The sequence below is a fragment of the Macrobrachium nipponense genome, chromosome 35 (assembly GCF_015104395.2).
Source record: "Macrobrachium nipponense isolate FS-2020 chromosome 35, ASM1510439v2, whole genome shotgun sequence".
Taxonomy (NCBI): Eukaryota; Metazoa; Arthropoda; class Malacostraca; order Decapoda; family Palaemonidae; genus Macrobrachium; species Macrobrachium nipponense.
In genome coordinates, this window is record NC_061096.1 from 61,096,403 (window position 1) to 61,117,928 (window position 21,526).

The window sequence follows — 21,526 nt, forward strand, 5'->3', positions numbered from 1 at the left end:
TTAAATTCTTCTGATCATTCGTTTTTCTGACTCAGCTAGGCTGTTGAGTAGAATTCCAAAGTTCATATTTGTCATGATTAGGATATCTGTCAAAAGTATATATATATATATATATATATATATATAAAATATTCTTGATAAAATATCCTAATTATGACAAATATGAATATTTGAATTCTACTCAAACAACCTAGTTGAGTCAGGAAACGAATGTTTAGAATAATTGAAAAGACCCTATATAAGATTAATTCGTTGAAAACTGCCATTATTTTCAACAGATCATATTATTATTATTATTATTATTATTATTATTATTATTATTATTATTATTATTATTAAATTGTCGTCTGAATTAGGGAAGGGGTGAACGCTGAGACGACCAAGTCCCTCGGAGAACACTGATGTCCCACGGAGGATGTCCCACGGAGGAGGAGTAGGTTTTGATAAGTGGCAAAGAGAAGGCTCCGGCCTGTCACACACTGAGGATTGAAGAGAGAAAGAGGGCGCGCTATGCCCCCAGCAGAGAAAAGAGAGAGAGAGAGAGAGAGAGGCGGTGGCTCTCTGGTGAGGGGGCTGGCCCCCTGAGGAGGGCCCTTGTTGTGGGGGTCTGCCTGCTGCCTGCCTTTCCCGTGATCAATAAAGAGAAGAGCGGCGAGGGGAGGGAGGGAGGGAGGGAGAAGACGAAGTGAGGAAGGAAGAGTAGCCTTCCTCCTCCTCCTCCTCCTCCTCCTCCTCCTGCTCCACCTCCCTCCCTATATCACTCTCAGTGTAGTCTGTACCGCGGTATGTGGTGGTCGGGGCGGCGCTGCAGCAGTAGCTCGTCCTCCAGTCGCTGGAGACGGTGTAGTAGGTGTTTGTTGTAGGAGGTAGTCGCGGTGGTAGTTTTGTAGTTGTGGGGGAATTGGAGAGGAAGCTCCCGGGTTGGCTGGCAGCCCGCAGTGCAATAGAGGGGGTCGGGTCGCGCGAGAGAGAGATATATAGAAAGAAAGCCCGAGAAAGAGAGAGAATCTCAAGACATCACCAGCACTATGTTTGTTGTGTATGGGGAAGACGAAGACGGTGCATGGGTGTGGTAGGAGGAGGACCCACCACAGCATGACACTGTCGGAGCTCGGGGTTCGTGTCTCGGCAACCGATCATACCAAGCGCTCGCCCTCAGCAGCACCTCTACCGCCCGTCCATACTCAGGTGAGAACGCATGCACGCACAAACACCCACCCACCCATCCACCTACCCACCCTCTCAATGGCTCGGATCAAGTCATAAGTCCCCCCTCCTCCTCCTCCCAAGAGTCACGGCCGACTTGGGTCTCGGATGCTGTGAATTATATGAATGCCTCAATGAGCGATGCATGATGAGCCAGGGTACGAGAGAAACGGGGGGAAAAAATAATAAAGCATTCCTTTAGTTGTTATGGCTGGCAGAGATGACATCAAGAAAGGGACATCCGCGTCACAATGACTACTCCACTCCCCTTATCGAATGGAGTTACATACGCACTACTACGCATGAAGCTGGCGAATTTAGGGGAGAAACGAAATAAACGTCCTTATCCGTTAACAGCTGGACCCTTCTTCACCTCTCGGGTCACAGAGTCTCCAAACATCCTCATTATACGTAGCAGGGCTGACCACGCCCCTAGGAACGAGAGAACCCTTCCCGATCTAGGATTAATATCGATCCCTCGTCACGGGTCAAACCATTATGATAACCCGGCACCTGCTCTTCTACATTTTCCTCTCTCCTTTCTTTCATTCTTTCTCTTCTCGTTTCTGCTTCTGCTCGTGACTTGAATTAGACCCTGGCAGTTTTATGGCCGTATAGTTTTTTCCCCATTTCTGCCAAGTAAGGCTTTCATGCAACCGTTTGTCACGTAATTATGTCTCTGTCGTATGATTTTTCCATTATTCAAAAAAAAGACTTGAAGATATTCGTATAAATTTGCTATCTTTCTCTGTCCCTTTAATCAATATACGATGGAAATGCTTCGGGAAAAAAACTAACAGTTTACAGCATAGCTTATTGTGCGATTTCACTGTAACGATAAGCAACATTCATTTCATATCCAGTTAAAATTGAGTAAAATGATAATTCAAGATGATATTACTATTATTTGCTGGACGAGGAAAAGAAACTCGGATTACAAATCCAGTGATACCTAGCTATAGTTCTTATGTATAACGAATACTACAGTGTTTGTCCTGCACTCCTGTAGTTCATAGGTAAAAAGTACCTTATTAACTAATTTCGCATATGAGACAAAGAGGGGTAGGAAAGAAAAAAAGAAGTCTGAACGAAGAAGTGTTTCCTCGTCAAACCATATGGCAGCTAGGATTCTGCCGAGTCCCGTATGGCGATGTTTGTTTACAGTGTGTCGTTCTCTACGTCTCGGTTAAGATCTCGGTCTAATTCAAAGACGAATCAGACTTGGAAAGGCTGTTGATGAAACTTGTGAAAGAGGCGCGGGGTCAAGTAGAGGTGAATGTGCTTTGTGTTTTTTGTACTCCTGATAAGTGTCACTTGTGGAAGTGTTCGAGAAGTTTAAGTCTAAGGAAGTTATCGTGGCAGTGACTGTCCCGTTGTGTTTTAGTATGGAGCCACCCCCTGTTAGAGGGAGCGGCTTAATGTACTTATATATATATACACACACACACATATATATATATATATATATATATATATATATAGTATATAGTATATATATACATATATATATATATATATATATATATATATATATAATATATATATATATATATATATATATATATATATATATATATATATATATATATATATATATATATATATATATATATATATATATATATATATATATATATATATGATGTTATAATCACTTTAGCACGTGATTCATTTATCACACATATCCACAGGTGAAAAATAAGAGAGGGTGTAGGTCCTGACCGGTTTCGGCTTTATTTTCAAGCCATATAATATATATATATATATATATATATATATATATATATATATATATATATATATATATACGTTGGACACTATATATATATATATATATATATATAATATATATATATATATATATAATGTGTCCAACGTAAGATTGGTTTTAAGTCGTTGGCCCCGTTTATTTTTCCTATTTGAAAAACTTTTGAACTTTTATTAAGAAGAAAAAGAGATTTTGCGTGAAACAAAGGAACAAGATTTTCCACTGGTAATTCAGGAAATGTCTGTCGTATTTATTTCTTTAATATACTTTTATCGTGAATCAGGAAATCTTTTCTTTCGTACAAAGCGTGAGGTCACGTGTTATGAGAGTGGCGTTCCGCTGTTTTATAGTCCCATAATGTTTTCCGTCACCCACTAAATTCTGCTTTCTGATCGCTTCTTTCCAGAAGTTTGTGATGCAAATATATGGATATATAAGTGTTTTTTTTTTAATATTTGTGATTGTTATCTGCGTTTGATTTTGTTTGTTTTTCAGCATTTTTTTTTTACGTGGAACTTGCCCTGAAATCCAATGGCTTTTTATGTGTTCCGTATGAATGCGTGTAAGTTAATAAGAATTTCCAAATATATTACGCCTAACACACTTTCTAGATATGCATAATTCATTCACTTTTAAATGAATTTTTCGTGGTCTGCGTGTTAAATTATCACTCCGAAACCTTGTGTATCTTTAAAATGGTGGCCTCAGCGCTGCCAAGGACACTTACTTGCCAGAGTAATAAATATACTTTTAATAGCTCTCATATCAAGGGAAATCTGAGACTTGTACAGCTGTTCAGTTGTTCAATGGCTGTTTAGGTTACTCTCGCTCGTAGTCCGCTTTTTTCTTCTTATTGTTAAGTACTGGTACTTCAGGCAGACCTTTGAGTTGGAGATCTTCAAGTCCTAGAGCTCCTCAGAATCTTTTTTTTTCCCCAAGGTGTTCATACACTTGCATCTGTAAAGAGAGCAAAACATAGGGTTTCTCCTCAAAAGGGAAGTTAAAAAAACTGTAGAAATATGACTTATGAATGTAGGTTAAGGTCGAATCCAAAAAATAAACTTCTCAAGCAAGAATTTTTCATCATATACACACACCCATATATATAATATAATAATATAATTAAAATTAAAATTATATATATTATATTTTATATATTAATATTAATATGTTATATTATATAATATTATTATATATTATATATATATATATAGATATATCATATATATATATATATATATATATATATATGTATATATATATATATACAATTACATATTATATATATGTATATATATATATATATATATATATATATATATAATATATATATATATATATATATATATACATATATATACACACACACAGTCCATATGGCTTGTGTCCTTAGAGTGGCTGGTTCTAAAGCGCACTGCCCCATTTTTTTTTTTTTTTTTTTTTTTTTTTTGGAAAGTCCTTTGGAATGCGGTTGCTAGTTCCATGACTTCCCTCTCGTTGGGCGCAATGTATCTTCTCATGCTACGTATCATGTATCTAATTCACTTCCTAGGTTAAAGGAGGCACTAGATTCTCATAGACCTGTGTAAATTGTTCTGCCTTCCCTTGGATTCAAACCTGCCCTCTGGCAGGTGAGCCAAGTGTGACGACTATAGGCCATGAGGTGTCTGAAGCATTATCAGGAGATTATAATACGTGAGGATGAATTGTAATGCGATGTTGAGGTTCACTGTATTGCAGCTGTCTCCGGTGTGCAATATTCAAGTCTCTCTTTTTAAGACCTTTTTTCATTTAGTCCACTACACCTTTGAGGGCTCCATTAGTCTCGGCATAAAAGAGTTGAGGCCACACTTTAACTTGTGATTTATTTGACTTTGCAAGAGGCGGTTCTACCTGAAGGGGGGTCTTTTAAAGCCCACGGTACATACCGTTCTCTATTGATTTTGTCTAGGAGTGTACATTAAAGGCTTCTATTTTATGGACTTTAGTTTGGAAGAGGGGGAAATAAGACCTAATCGATCCTGGGGACCATGTTGCGTGCACGTCAAGAACAGTAATGCTGGATTTAGCCATAGGTACACTTGCACTTCACTAAATCATGACTAGAGGAAGAGAAAACAATCAATATTCGCTTTTACATTATCCTTTAACTACTGAATCAATGATGAATTCGAGGTAAACGTCTACATTACCGGCAGTTTTATATCTACACAGAAAGCTTGTTGGTCGCTCAACGAGTCTAACAAAGCCTTGAAAATATGAGGTTCGTCCATTGAGAAACAATTCGTCAAACTTAAGGTCCACAGTATGCCCCAGGGTACTCCACTGCTTTGGGGCAGGGCGCTTTTATCACTTTGCATGGTTGCAATGCCTATAGGCATTAATGCTTACAGCCAATTCAGTTTAGCAGTCATTTAAAAAAACTGGCTATCCTGTGACGGAGGCCCATTCTCTATTTATGAACATTTCCCTCTTAAGAGCTGATCCGAAACTTTGTTCCAGCACTTCCCTGCCTTATGGTACTGTACATTAGGATCCAAACCCCCTGGAATTTCCGAAGGGAGCTGTCAAAGTTGCGCCACTTACTACCTCCGTTGTTGTCCAAGTTAGATGAAATTCAATTTAGCCAACACGGACTATCTCATGCGAACAGTTCGTAAACGAGTAATTTTCCTGTTGAAGGGGAAACTTTTGCGGTTACTGGGAAGGGGGTGGGGGGGAAAGACTTGTCGAGTTAAGAACCCTTTAGAAAAGTTAAATAGTAGGGAGTCCTAGTTGGATTGGATTGGATGACAGAATTGAGGCTAAAAGCCAAGCGCTGGGACCTACGAGGAATTGGACAATAAGGTCTGAAAGAAAGAGAAGAATGTTCTATTATTCATATCCATGTTGGGGGGTGGGGGGAGCACGGGATCAGGTGGGGCCCCCTTAAATCCGCCACTGCAAGGGACCATCAACTCGTTGTTCACAATATTTGCTGCGTCTGTGTAATACTCTGTCCGTCACCTCCTGGTTGTCGAGATTGCATTAATTCGTGACTCATGGGAACTATATTCTGTTTTTTTTTCATCTGTCCATCCGCCTGTGGTGTTTTCGCAAGGTAACACTGCGTCCCGGGCTTTAAATAGTTACGTTATGTGTAAGTTTTAAGTAAATAGAAGGATATCTGGGTGTACATTTGCAACTGAAAAGTGTTTTAATAATTTCTGTATGCGAATTACACCGTTAACATTCGAAATAGGATATTATTTAAAGCCCGGGACGCAGTGTTACCATGTGCAAGCACCACAGGCGGATGGACAGATGGAAAAAAACAGAGTATAGTTTTGATGCAGAATGTGGTTGTTAGTTACTGGGTTCTTGTGTACCACTTTGCGAACCTTGAGCTTTCAAATAGCCATTGTTTCACCGGGGTTTCTTGTTGCTAACATTGTGTTCCTGCTTTCTGTTTGGTCTTCGCGTGTAAACTCCCAAGATTGCCAAGCAGTTTACACACACACACCACACACACACACACACACACACACACACACACATATATATATATATTAATATATATATATATACATATATATATATATATATATATATATATATATATATTATATATATATATATGTGTGTGTGTGTGTGTGTGTGTGTGTGTGTGTGTGTGTGTGTATTTGATCACCCAACAGGTTAATGTTACCTAATTATGTTCCTTTGAAACCACCGGAGGCTGTGTTGCTCTGGACAGTGAGCTATGTACCTAGTGATTATTCAACTGTGGTGAGTTACAGAAGGGAATAAGTGAACATATCTTTACACACTTGCTGAAAAGAGCTTCGGTATCAACTTAAAGGAGCCTGATCCAGAAGCTATTCGCCCATCGGGCCTCGGGGTGTATTTAAGATAACTAGCTCGTGTAGGTCTCCTTCTATGCAAATTATTTAGCGAGAAATTAAACAAATTTCAAAAACTGAATCGAGTATTAACCGTTCGTTTCTTACATGATATACATAGAGCGAATAATGGCGTATCTGTCCGTAGATTGACGCACGTCCTACTTGAGGATCTTGAGAGAAAAGGAAATAAGATTTATATGAGCATTTCATGCGCTCATTCACCCGATTAAAAAATGGGATGAGTTTCAGCCAGGTTACGTGGCACAGCTAAAGTAAAACTCTGCCAAAACAATGATTGAAATTAAAGCCAAAGAAAAAAAAAAAACCATATTCTTATTGTTAGTGTTCAAACTGCTCGAAGCATTCATAAAGAAGCCGAAGGTCGTCAGTTTGCTAACGAAGCTCCCACCGAAGATTTGTTTATAAGCGACCGGAGAAAATCAAAATGAAAAGTGTAGTTAATTGCAGATGAAAATGAAAATAAAAAGATAACTGAAGGCCTCGGCATACGTGGCCAAATAGAAGGCAGTCGGAAAAACGGGTCGCTAAAATGAAGGGAAAGTGGCATTATTCCAAACCTGCTTCTTGAAAAATAAACAGATGAGGGCGTGGTCGATTTTACAATTTCAGTTTCCTACACGGTAAAAAATTGTTAGAAGGAACGTGACTCATATATAGAATTGTAAATGCTTTATACATTATGCTATATATATATATATATATATATATATATATATATATATATATATATATATATATATATATATATATTACTTTAAGTAGATAGCAGTAATATTACGAATAATATTTTTTTGTAGTACGCTTTTCCCTCTTGGAGGTTGTGTACACCTATTTTCATGCGTCGAACGGTACAGATTTTGTTCGATATGATACACCAACCTTGATGAAAAACTTGCTGGTCACCTTTACTGAGCTATTTTATCAAGTGGCTAGAAACTGTGCTAGACTGTGTTAGAACTATCTATTTTGGTTAACTGGACTAGCAATGGAAAAATCTTTAGGTGCAAGTGCTTTTATGATTTTATGGATGATGCACAATGGAATCTTCCGATGCAAGAAGGCGTCTCACACTAAAGCATGCGTTTTTAATTAGTTAATTAATTTATGTATTTATCATTGTTATTATTATTAGTAGTATTTTTTTTTTGCTCTATCACAATCCTCTAATTCGTCTGGGTGGTATTTATAGTGTGGGGTTCCGGGTTGCATCCTGCCTCCTTAGGAGTCCATCACTTTTCTTACTATGTGCGCCGTTTCTAGGATCACACTCTTCTGCATGAGTCCTGGAGCTACTTCAGCCTCTAGTTTTTCCAGATTCCTTTTCAGGGATTATAGTTTAATATTATATTATTATTATTATTATTATTATTATTATTATTATTATTATTATTATTATTATTAGTTTATTTATTTATTTTTCATCACTATTAGTTTATTCATCCATTTATTTTTATCATTATCATTATTATTATTTTTAACGATGCAGAATGAAACATTCTAGACCTTGGATAACGCATCGTATTCGACGCGAGATGAGTAGATCAAGATGCTTCTGGAATCTTGGTCGAAAAGAGAACGATGCTGCCGCCGCTGGCGTCTAGACCCTTCGACTTTGTTTACAGAACGGATTAAAGGAAGATCGAGTGGGTCCTCCATAAGTTTACGAAAGCCGACTCAATTTCTTTCTGTCTTTGGCAACCATAAAACCAGCTCGATTTGTTTACCGTCAGGAGCACGCTGATGGCCCGGCCAGACCCTCCCGAAGAAGTCAAGAGTTTTCCCCCGAAGTTAGAGAGAGAGAGAGAGAGAGAGAGCCCAAAAGTTTTCTTCGTTTTGTTGCTTGTTTTTTAGGTTTCAAAACCGTTAAATGAAATATTCTCGTTCTTCCACTTTATGCTTTATGGTACTTTTAGGAATGGCTCCCGCAAGGCACATTTCAATAATATATATATATATATATATATATTACTTTATGGTACTTTTAGGAATGGCTCTCGCAAGGCACATTTCATAAATATATATACGTATTATATATATATATATATATATATATATATATATATATATATATATTATACTTTATGGACTTTAGGAATGGCTCTCAAGGCATTTCAGTATTCTCATTATAATATTATATATATATATATATATAAATATATTATATATATATATATTATTATATATATATATATATATTATATATATATATATCATAGATAATTATATACTATATATATATAGATATATCTATATTATATATATAATATATATAACGTATTTTATATATCATCATATATATATATAGTATATACTATATATATATATATGTATGTTATATGGAGCCCCGTTTTTTAAACGATAGATCCAAGGGAGCCATCCTTGTATATCAGATGACTGTACGCGCGCGCATGCGCACATACGCACACTTGTTTGTGACCCAGTTTCACAGGCAGCGCTAACAAACAAAGGAAGAGCGTCCATTAACAGTCTGCTTATTTCTTGTATGAATGCAAACTTATTTTTCACTGTTCTTATTTTTTTTTTCATGAAGGCCAAGTTAATTTTATGGGTATTTATTTTTCTTGGCCTCTACTGTACAAAAGTCAATGGTTGTAGGTGTGTACCTGTACGTGTCCAGTAATAAGTTGCTGTTTGCGCTTTAGCGTACGTGGATAGAAGTGAGCACCCGTCTGTATACGTTTATAAAGTTATTGTGTGCAATCACAAGGTTTAAGAGAAAAAAGATTGGACAAACTAAAGAATAGGAATATAGTGAATGATAATTTTAAGGATTAAACCTGGTTTGATTTAGTGTGTGCCAACTTCCGGTGCCTCGTCTTACCAGGGACATAATAGGGTGTGTAGAATCTTCTTATATGACGGGCTGCTCTATGATCAAGAGTCCGTGCTGGCAAAAGGCCAGGTCAGTCAAAAACAACAACACAACCTTCTTAAGATATGCAGGCGAAAATTGGATGGCGTTTCCAATATAACATACATTGATGCATATTCATATGCACACATTTCAGTTAAGAGTAAATGCTGATTAATGATCTTTGATTTTTCACCTATTATCCTTATAACCTTCGTGATTGGTTGTCATCTTTGTTCCCGAACACTGTCTAACGGTCAGCCAGTGAACTCTTGTTATAACTTTATAAAGGTACTTGAGATTTGTCATTATTTCACTAAGAAAAACGATTCAAAATTTGTCAGTTAAAATACAAAATGTGTTTTATATTTGTATGTGATTTTTAATTGACAAAATACTATATTAAAAATATTCTGTCTTGATTACTTTACGATAAAGAGACAAAGCTCACACACATACACATATGTATATGTATAAGTATATATATATATATAATATATATATATATATATATATATATATATATATATATATGCAGGAAGGTTGGGGCATCTGGAACGCCGTAGATTTAATATAAATAGGATGGAGAAAAGCCAGCGTAGCATCATAACATTTATTTTCCAAATTTTCGAGACTTTGGGTCTCATCATCAGGGCTGTAAAATATACAACATATACAAATTAAAAAAGAATCAGTATTAATATTAATAAAAATGGAACAACATAAAAGTTAAAAGACAATAATTTAAAAAATGAACTAAAAATATATATAAAAAAAATTAAAAAGTGAAGAATGCTTAAGTTAGTACTTATCTCTATGGAGTTAAAAAACTGAGTGACGTTGTCTGGTTTGGAAAGGAGGACGTCAACTACGCTATACTATATAGAACTGTGGAAGGAGTCTGACCATTTAATGGGGGCACAAGCATTTTCACCCAAGCGCCCAATGACTATTCTCTCAATGTTTTGGAGTCGTTAACAATCAAACAGCTTGTGCCCAAATTAAATGGTCAGACTTCTTCCACAGTTCTATATATAGTTGACGTCCTCCTTTCCAAACCAGACAACGTCACTCAGTTTTTCAACTCCATAGAGATAGGTACTAACTTAAGCATTCTTCACTTTTTGATTTTTATATATATTTTTTTAGTTCATTTTTTAAATTATTATATTTAACTGTTATGTTGTTCCATTATTATTAATATTAATACTGAGTCTTTTTTTAATTTGTATATTTTGCATATTTTACAGCCCTGATGATGAGACCCAAAGTCTCACAAATTTGGAAAATAAATGTTACGATGCTACGCTGGCTTTTCTCCATCATATTTATATATATATATATATTATATATATATATATATATATATATATATATATATATATATATATATATATATATATATATATATATATATATATATTATATATATATATATATATATATATTATATAATATAATATATATTATATATATATATATATATATTATATATATATATATATATATATATATATATATATATATATATATATATATATATATATTATATATATATATATATATATATATATATATATATATATATATATATATATATATATATATATATATATATATATATATTATATATATATATATATATATATATATATATATATATATATATATATATATATATATATATATATATATATATATATATATAATATATATATATATATATATATTAGATATATATATCACCAGGAAAATGTTATTGTGAGATTTGTCTCTGTATCGTAAAGTAGTCAAGACCGAATATTGATATCAAATTTCTTTTGTATCTTAGCTAGTATCTAATGCTGATATTTGTATATTTGTGGGTCGCTTGACAACAAATTTCAAGAGAACCTCTTGGTTTTTAGGGTCTCATTGCTACCCTTTGCCGCTCACACAAGTGTTTTAGGGACTAACTATTTATACCTTTAATAATTATTGTTATGAAAGTAGTTTAACCAGACCTCTGAGCATATGTTCCATTCACGAGAAGTAGAACATGGATACAAAGGACACGAAGCGCCTCAGTGGCATGATCGATATGGTCTTGGTCTGCCACCTCGGTGGCCGCAAGTTCGATTCTCAGGCATTCCACCGAGAGGGTAAGAGATGTGTAATTCTGGTGATGGAAGTTCACTCCCGATGAGGTTCGGAAGTCACGTAAAGCCGTTGGTCCCGCTGCTGAATAACCACTGATTCCATGCAACGTAAAAACACCATGCAAACAAACAAACAAGGGGCACGAAAGTAAAAAGCCAGTTGAAGCAAGAAAGGTACTACACGGGAGAGGGTAAAATAGATTATGGCAGGTCTCCCTTTGTTATTTATATCTCGCGAAAAAAACTAAAAATGAGAACGGTAAGAGAAAAAAAAAAACTCATGGGAGTTGCTACATATCTCGAGGCGCTCCTCGTCGTCGTCAGTCAGTGGCCTCTTGCCAACGCGTAGGTGAAAATGATTCATTATTATTTCTGACAGTATGTTGGGACGCCATTACCGCAAATGGCTGCTACTCAATTATACCTTTTTTCGGTTCTCGCTTCTTTTGCGCCTCATCAATGTGCGTATGTTCGTTCCCTGTGGACAAACATTGCCTGTTGACGCATGTCCGTTTCTTATGAACAAACAGTGTCTGTTTAGGCGCGCGTGTTTCTGGTGGACAAACAAACATTTTTGTTGACTCTGTGAGTAGGCATACCTTGGTGGGGGGTTCTGTTGTTACGAGATCCAATTTGGTAATTCGTTGCTCTGTTGTTGGAAACAGACTCAGACACTGTAAACAGCTGGCATCTGTCGGTATCTGAGAATAAATGCGAATATCCAATAACATATTGGGAGTTTCAGGAACCCCAGAATTCATACACTTTCCGCCATCAGGTTCGGCCTCGCGGTTACCTTTGATGGCCTATGGCTTCATGCCATTCATATCTGGCCTTTCATGCCGGCCGATCTTTCAAGAATATCCACGAATCGAACTTAGGCTTGGAGCTCTCGATCATATATGGGTTCGATTTCAAGGTACGGTTGCAGCGTGTCTTTCGAAATGCTTTTGGTTCGAACTTACGTTGGGCTCAGCCTGATTTTAAGCTTATGCCTTCGAATTGATTGTATGTTCGCGTACATTTCAAATACACGCTTGGGAATCTTTTTTAAGCAACACTTCATATTTCCGACAACTCTCTTGACATTTCTTTCTAATGCTTGCATTGGATGAGAACATGTACTTGGAGAACAAAAGCACTCCGCAAATGCTGACGTCTATATGAATTTATAGTTGGCTGATATTTCAAATACTCATCTCATATTTGAACCCAGGGTCTCAAATATACGCTATACCTTAAAAATGAATTTACATTTTCAAAAATATACTGCCACTGTGAACTTACATTTTCAAATAAGCACTGTAGATGCGTCCTTATACTGTACTTACGTAAAGTATATCCAATTATGTACTTTCCATCATAACCTCTATTTGAGATGTATTCCAAATAAATATACAACACCTAATAAAACTGCAAGGTCGAACTTACGCATGATCTACATGTCTTCCAAATATACCTATCTGAAAATTCCATGAAACATATACTGCAAAATTAATAGCCTTCGATTCAAACCAACTTTGGATATACTTTTCAAATATCATCATCCGATTACCTCGTAGATCGACCAGGCGGTCGACTCATATCTCTGCGACACTATGCTTTTCAAAATACACTGGATTTAAACAGTAACACTTTCGACCTGAGTCTGCTTTCGACATAACTTTCTAACTTACGATATGAATTAAAACTTACAGACTTCAATCGTTTTTCCAAGGACAATAAAATGTACTATTTTATTCAACCCGATTGCTTATGCTTATGTATTATATGAACCCTGGTTAATAGTCCAGATGTTGGGAGGTTCGTCTTACTTTACAGAGAAACGGGGTTCCATTTCTTATCTAAGTGACTGTGGTAGGTCACAGCCACGTGGAGAAGGTTGTGAGCTAGTAATCATATCTCTAAATAGCTGCCTGCAATTGTAATATTACCAGAAGTTGTAAACAGCAACAGTGTGGAAGAGTTTAAAAGAAAGTTAGACAAAACCATAAGGAACTGTGAAGGAACAGTAAAACCTGCCTCTGGAGATAAGTGAGCACACGATGTCTCCTCGGATGGACTAACAAGTCTTTGAGACATCCCAATCCTTGTATCTCTTTATAGCTACTTCTTGACAGTTATGAATATGGAGATGAGTAGAAATGTCATGCTGATGAGCAAAAATGAATTCTGGGATCAGATTGAGAGTGCCCGTTTCGGAAGTTTTAGAAGGGGCGAGGGAAGGGAGAAATAGAAACCACTGGATAGATGGAGTAAAAGAGGTATTGGAAAGGAAGGGCTTTAATATCCAGGGAGCGTGATGGTGCTTGCTGGACAGGGGAGAATGGCATGGTGTGTGTGAGGGGTTCAGCGCGCTGCTGATGAGGCGTCTGTGTAGTTGTATGATTCGGTTCGGCTGATGTTATGCAAGGGAAGATGTAAGGTTTCTGCCTGGGCTCATCCACGATTCGGCAGTTAAAATATGAATTTCGAGGTGTTTTCTCCTCGAAGAGTTGCCACATGAATGGGAATATATATACTATATATATATATATATAATATATATATATACTATGATATATAAATATATATATAAAATCAAAATAGTTTTTTACCCAGTAAATAGGTTGAAAGTGAGGTTTTAAGAAAGTTACCTAATGTATTTTGTTATGCACATTTTTTTTACAACATAAAAATAGCCTCTTATCAGAAAACCATATCTAGATACGTGATAAATGAGCACCACGTCTAACTAAAGTTCGATTATTTGTAAGCTGAGAGGCTTATAACTCTTTCACGATAAAAGAAACCTTAGGTAACAGCGCCATTAACCTCATAAAGTAGCCGTTCGTAAAGTATTCAGGTTCTCATGACTTGCGTAACGGGTTTATTGAGCTCGGCACGCAATGTGCACTTGTTGAGCCCTGGGCTTTCTCAGCAACGCGGGTACTTTAATGTTTAAATGATCAATTTTGCAACGGTCGAAGCGACGTAAACGCCTTTTATGGCGAAGGTCTTGTGATTTCTTTAAAGGTGCGTGTTGAATATGAAGCAGTACTAGCCACTTTGTTGATTATGATTTTGTGTGCAAATATTGCAGAGTGATGGATGCGATAGTTTTGCAACTGTTGGGAAATTAGTACGTCGTAGCAGTTTGCTGAAGTTTTCATTTAAAATCAAAGACTTTTATTTTTATTCAGTTGTAGAAAGACCTGATATTTACAGATACCAAAAGCCCTACGAAATAGTATTTTGCTATTTCCTGATGTTTAAATGTTTCATGTAATGTTTTTTTTTTTTTAAATCTAAAACCCCATTCAACTCCTCTCTGTTCTCGCTGGTTAGATTCTGTTATGCAAGGAGCTTTGCAATCATATTTTTGTTCATAGTTTCCGCGTCATAACTGACATTACAATTTTAGCGGTATTCGTCACCACTTATAGATAGATACCTGTTAACAAAACAACAAGCTACTGTTAAGTCTTGTGCCTTGAATTCTAGAGGAAACAGGTTAGACGAAAAGTCAGGATCTAGGCAGAGTGAGAGGAAGTTGTTCAAGATTCAGGGGACACTGAAAGCAGGAAAAGAATTCCAAAGTTTGTGGTCATATGGACAGAGAGAAAAGACTTGTTTTTTTTTTCTCCAACCATATAAAGTTGATTTTTCATATTGGCTGAATTTATGGTTTAACACTGTTTAACTTCCTTTGTTAAAGCCTTAGGAGTAGCAGCTCTCTTCTTTCTGAATTACGTCCGTTAAAGGAAAACTAACAATTATAGTCAGAGAGAGAGAGAGAGAGAGAGAGAGAGAGAGAGAGAGAGAGAGAGAGAGAGACTGAAATGCGATCCTTAGTCCAATATTTTGAAGGTGAGCGGTTCGAATACCTATTCCTCACCCGCCCCGGTCTCTAATGAATGATTAAGCCCATGTGAATGGTTCAGATACCTATCCCTCACACACACATACACACACACACACACACACACACAGACGTCCCATGAAGGAGTGACCTTTAATTGAAAGACAGGGAGCTCTTCGTCCCTTTCTTCTATTGTGACAGTTCTCTCGTAAACTCTTCTTAATGCTAAACACCACCCTTCTGCCTTTGTGTCTCACAAGTTATTTACGTACCGGATAAAGAAAACCTTGGAAAGGTTCCGTAGCCTGGCATTCTTCGCATTAATTTGAGGCGCACTGGGGTTTGTGAGAATTTTTTCGTTACCTTTCTGGGTTACGTTCATACGGAGGGAGATACAGAAGTATCTTGGTAATATTTTGTCCGGTGGCACTTTGAATTAGTGATGATTCTAGCCTTCAAACGTATCATGGTCGTTTTAACGGTGTCATGATGGTAATGTATGAGAATAATAATATTAGCATGTAATTCACTTAGTATTTTTGGGGTAAAGGCAGTTTTGCCTAAATGACAGAATAACTTTTGTGAATACTTGTACTGGGAATGTGTTGCCATAACTATACTTGGTTTTTACCATCTGTCCATACACCTGTGGTGTTTGCGCATGGTAACACTGCGTACCGGGCTTTAAATAATATCCTATATCGAATATTAACGGTGTAATTCGCATACAGTATATTATTAAAACACTTTTCAGTTGCAAATATACACCAATATATCCTCATATTTACCTAAAACTTACATATAACTATTTATAGCCCGAGACGCAGTTTTACCATGCGCGACCACCACAGGCGGATGGACAGATGAAAAAAAAACAGAGTATAGTGCGACAGTTTTTCCTCTCCATATTTTAGCCATAATTTATAATATGGTCTTGATGGTAGAAGCTGAACTCATTTAATAAGTCTACAGCCTAAAAAAAACAAAGTTTATTCCTAATATTGCTTCGGTTTTTTCAGTGTTTGCGACTAATAACAATCATCGTCATCAGCATAATTCCAATTGTGAAACATGAGCCTAGTCGCGTGGTAATTAGAAAACCGCAGAGCTGTTTGTACACTTGATTACCTCTGATCAGTGCCAGTGTGACGCTCTCAAAAATGAGTCGACGATAATCAAGACAATTAAGGTCTTCAGGGTTTCTCTTTGATATCAGAAAGACCGATTCGTTATGCATAGGCGTTAACCGCCATTATCGTCGGCGAGTTTCCAGTGCGAGTCTGGTGCAATGAATGAACGCTTTCAATACGCCAAATATTTACCCGCGGATACAATGGACTATCATAATATTGGAACCGCTTCTCGGAATACATGTGGGGAGCTCAAATGGTTCTGACAACATAAAAGGGATCATATTGGTTTGGTCGTTTCCTAATGATTGGGTGGCGGTTGAAAGTACTTCCTGACCTCTCTCTCTCTCTCTCTCTCTCTCTCTCTCTCTCTCTCTCTCTCTCTCTGTCGACGGAAGTAAATCGAGATTGCGCCCTTGCCCCTTAGCAGCAGGGCAGAGGTAAAGTCCTTCGATTTTTTCCTTATCTCAGCGCGTTAGAAAAGTTAGTGGAAAATCGTTGTGACAGCTGCTGATATTTACGGAGTGGCGAGAGACCTCTTGGGTGCCTTAGTATGTCACTTGGTGTATGAAATCTCGAGGAAAATGTTTTATCTTGTCACACTGTTTCGTATACCGTCGTGTAGTACCGCAGTTTGTAGTACTTTCAGACGAAGACCTATCCTCACTTTTTTTTTTTTTTTTTTTTTTATCTGGTTTGTTCCAGTATCCTACTTAGGTTATGAAAGTCATTAAAAAATAATTATTATCTCACTTGTTATTCTGCAGTCTCTGTATATTACAGGACATACCCTGACCTTACGAACCAGTGTCTTTGCTGTAGGGCATATAGACCCAGTCTAAATCTACCAAGGCTCGGATTGGTTGCTGAAAAACTGCCTCATTTTAGTACATTTCCTGATCTCCGTCTGAGCAGTTGCCTGCTAATATATTTCAGGCCTTTCCTCTGCTATTAATCACTTACTACCGGATTTTTGAATAGTAAAATTACCTGGTGTGAGTGCAATTTCTTTTCTGATTTCCTCTGAGCAGTTGGCCTTGCAATATATTTTCAGGCCTTTTCCTCTGCTATTAATCACTTACTACCGGATTTTTGAATAGTAAAATTACCTGGTGTGAGTGCAATTTCTTTTCTGATACTGCATACGCATTTTTAGAATTATATGCTGTGATGTTAGCTTTTTAATTATAGTCAGCTTTTAAAGATGGTCACAGAATGTGCAGAAATAAGTTGCTTCCATTTCTGTCTACCTTCTCATGTTGAACGCCGTAATTTCCCTGATGCAGAAGTTGATCTTGGTTTGTTTGTTTGTATGGTGTTTTTACGTTGCATGGAACCAGTGGTTATTCAGCAATGGGACCAACGGCTTTACGTGACTTCCGAACCACGTCGAGAGTGAACTTCTTTCACCAGAAATACACGTTTCTCACTCCTCAATGGAATGGCCGAGAATCGAACCCGCGACCACCGAGGTGGGACGCAAACACCATACCAACCACGCCACTGAGGCGCTTGAAGTTGATCTTGGGAGCACTCGCTGAATAACTGGCTTTCTCTGGTCCGTTGAATGTTTCTGGCAAGCCACTGAGACTAAGAATTTTTTTATTCTCAGTTGAAGAATAGCAAAAATCACTGGTTATTATTGTTAATTGTTTATATTTTTATACATAATATACAAGAATTCACATCGAGGAAGACGGAAGGACCGTTGTGTTTAAAAGAATAGTGAAGGCTATTAAGTAGAATATAAATAAAAGAACTGAAGGTTATTGGATAGAATATAGATGAAGTAATAACTGTGATTAAAGAACAACGGATAAACAAGGAAATTGTAGATATTAAAGCATTAAACAGTAGAAGAATAAATCTAGAAAATGACTAAAGTGGAATGAGGTACTGTATCGCACCGCGGGTAGCCTAGTTATCGTGATGGCAGCAGGAGTAACTGATGTGTCAGCTAGGCCTATGTCATTTGGCACATACAAATAGAATCAATTATACCGTGATATAGGCTGAGAACACTGATTATGAAGGAATCGAATACACAGTAGTTGAGATTCCATTTTTCATTTGCCACATTAATTGGAAAATCTTTTTGCGATGTTACAAGACTTGTGTCCTAGTCTGTCTTAGCTGCGACCCACCTCACGCAACTGATTACCTGCTAAATACAATGCTTAGGTGTAACGAGTTACATATACATATATATATATTATATATATATATATATATATATATATATTATATATATATATATACACATATACATATCTGTCCAAGACTCCAAGTGGCCCAGTGGTTAGTAATCTTGCTCCAACATAGACCCCGCAATCGATACTCAGCGGGTAAAAAAACGACTCTAGCTCGTTACCTGAAAACTCTATAGTTCTTGTAAGTATTTATGTATGTATGTATGAACGCATGTATTATATAGTCTTTGTAACGATTAAAATTGATAGTGCCAGCAATCACTCCTTTTAAATAGGTTCCAGTCATAGTCTTAATGAGACTAGGCGATACGGTTTGACTGTGTCTAAAGAGCTCCACGCACCGTGAAATCGTATGATGACCGTCGCGAGAATTAACTTGGAATTCAATATTGGTTTCATTGTCGTCGATCTGCCACATATATTTTTTTCCCCCGACTCGATGCTGCTGATGCACGCCGCTCCGATGCAAGGAAATTGCTATATTGCCATTTTTCAAGCAAATGACGCTAAGGTAATTTTTTCATTTGTTCGTTTTGATGGCGGATGTCCAGCTTCAACTTCGAAATCTCTCTCTCTGTTTCGTATAAACTTGGTAACAAGTTGAGAGGGAGGCTTGTGTCTTGAACCTACGAATTCTTTGCAGTTTTGTTTCCATAATTGCGTCATGAATTCGGCTTAGATAGTTTCTCATTTGTTAACCTTTGATTTATTGTATTTGTACTTTGTTATTTATTCCCTCTTTTTTTGCTCCTTTATTCACTCCCTCATATTCATTTTTTTTCCTTTGCTGTCATGATGGTTTTGGTAAGTAGAGTATCTGGGGCATCATTTTTGTTGATGCCCCATTTATCACCATTCAAATATTTTTTTTTATTTTTTTATACCAAATATAATACCCAAGGGATTTATCACTGTGGAATGGGATTTTTGTAGTCCCACACTTTGCACTTATTTCAGAAATCCGAATATATATATATATATATATATATATATATATATATATATATATATATATATGTACATATGTATGTATGCATACATAACTTGATCACGAAATATATAAAACGTGATGCAATTTTCATTTGTAGCATTGCCTTTATATATGTATATATATATATATATATATATATATATATATATATATATATATATATATATATATATATATATACATATACATCATCATATATATATATATATATATATATATATATATATATATATATATATACGTATATGTGTATATATGATGTTAACCTTTATTCTAACACCGTTAAAACTGTAACTGAATATTAATAACAATCACTAAGAAAGCCATAAAATCACGTAAGTGACATAGCAACCTTCAGGCTACCAGCACTGCCAAGGAAATATAATATTCCGTACTTATAGAACACCAATAACTGATCTTGCGAAGTGCGTGTGAGCACGATAAGATTTCTTAAGTCAACACTGACTGTTGCTATGACTATGAGCATCCGGTATATATAGAGATAGGACCAGGGGACCTTTGAGGTATCACGAGACATAACGTTGCTTGCTTGCATAATTAATGCAACTGCGCGACAATACATCATGACGTGAGGGTTGAAAGAAAATGGGCGGTGCCGTGTTCTGAGGTATTATTGTCACGGCAATATGACTTGAGGTGTGGTTGTATCGATAACCATCTCCCGAGTATGCTTGTATTAATACCCATCTCTTGAGTATGTTTGCGTTAATACCCATATTTCGAATTGTGTTCGTATCAATATCCATTTTTTGAATTGTGTGTTACTACCCATCATTTGAAGTATGTTTGTATTGATAACCATATCTTGAAGTATGATTGTAATGCCCATCTCTTGAAGTATGTTTGTATTAATGCCCAATTCTTGAAGTATCGTATATTGATACTCATATCTTGAAGTATGTTTGTATTGATACCCATATCTTGACGTGTATTTGTATTGATACCCATATCTTGAAGTATGCTTATATAAATACCCATCTGTGAAGTATGTATCAATACCCATCGTTTGGAGTATGTTTGCATTAATACCCATAAATTGTAAAGTAAGAATTGTTATTTAGATATTGATCTATTACGAAATTCTTGGCGACGTGTTCGTCAATACAAGCATGAATTTATTGCATATAAAAATGAACCACCTCGTTTTAAATAATTCCTCTCCCCTCCCGTTCCATCTTCCCCAACACTCAACAAAAAATATACAAAATCACACGCACATCGAAAATGTGAATCATGAAAAATGTATGATTGTTTTTCATGTCACGTGACAAGCAAACGAAGCTCCCGTTCGCCCGAATATATATACAAAATATTGTTGACTTTGCTGAAATAACGTCGATTAATTGTCGAGCGCGCGAGCACTAACAAATGGGAGCGGAGCGTACGTGTAACCGCGTGGGAAAATGATCGGCAACAGTATACGGGACGATTATACGGTTCAAAA

General features: G+C 36.4%; 1 protein-coding gene across 1 annotated transcript in view; it reads left to right on the forward strand.

The window, feature by feature from the left end:
* Window positions 1–748: 748 nt before the first annotated feature.
* LOC135208841 (E3 ubiquitin-protein ligase MARCHF8-like) overlaps window positions 749–21,526 on the forward strand; it is a 128,705-nt gene continuing 107,927 nt past the window's right edge. Inside the window, exon 1 of the mRNA XM_064241408.1 lies at window positions 749–1,188. Within this exon, the coding sequence (XP_064097478.1) occupies window positions 1,042–1,188 (147 nt within the window). The 5' untranslated portion in view covers window positions 749–1,041. The remainder of the gene's footprint in view (window positions 1,189–21,526) is intronic.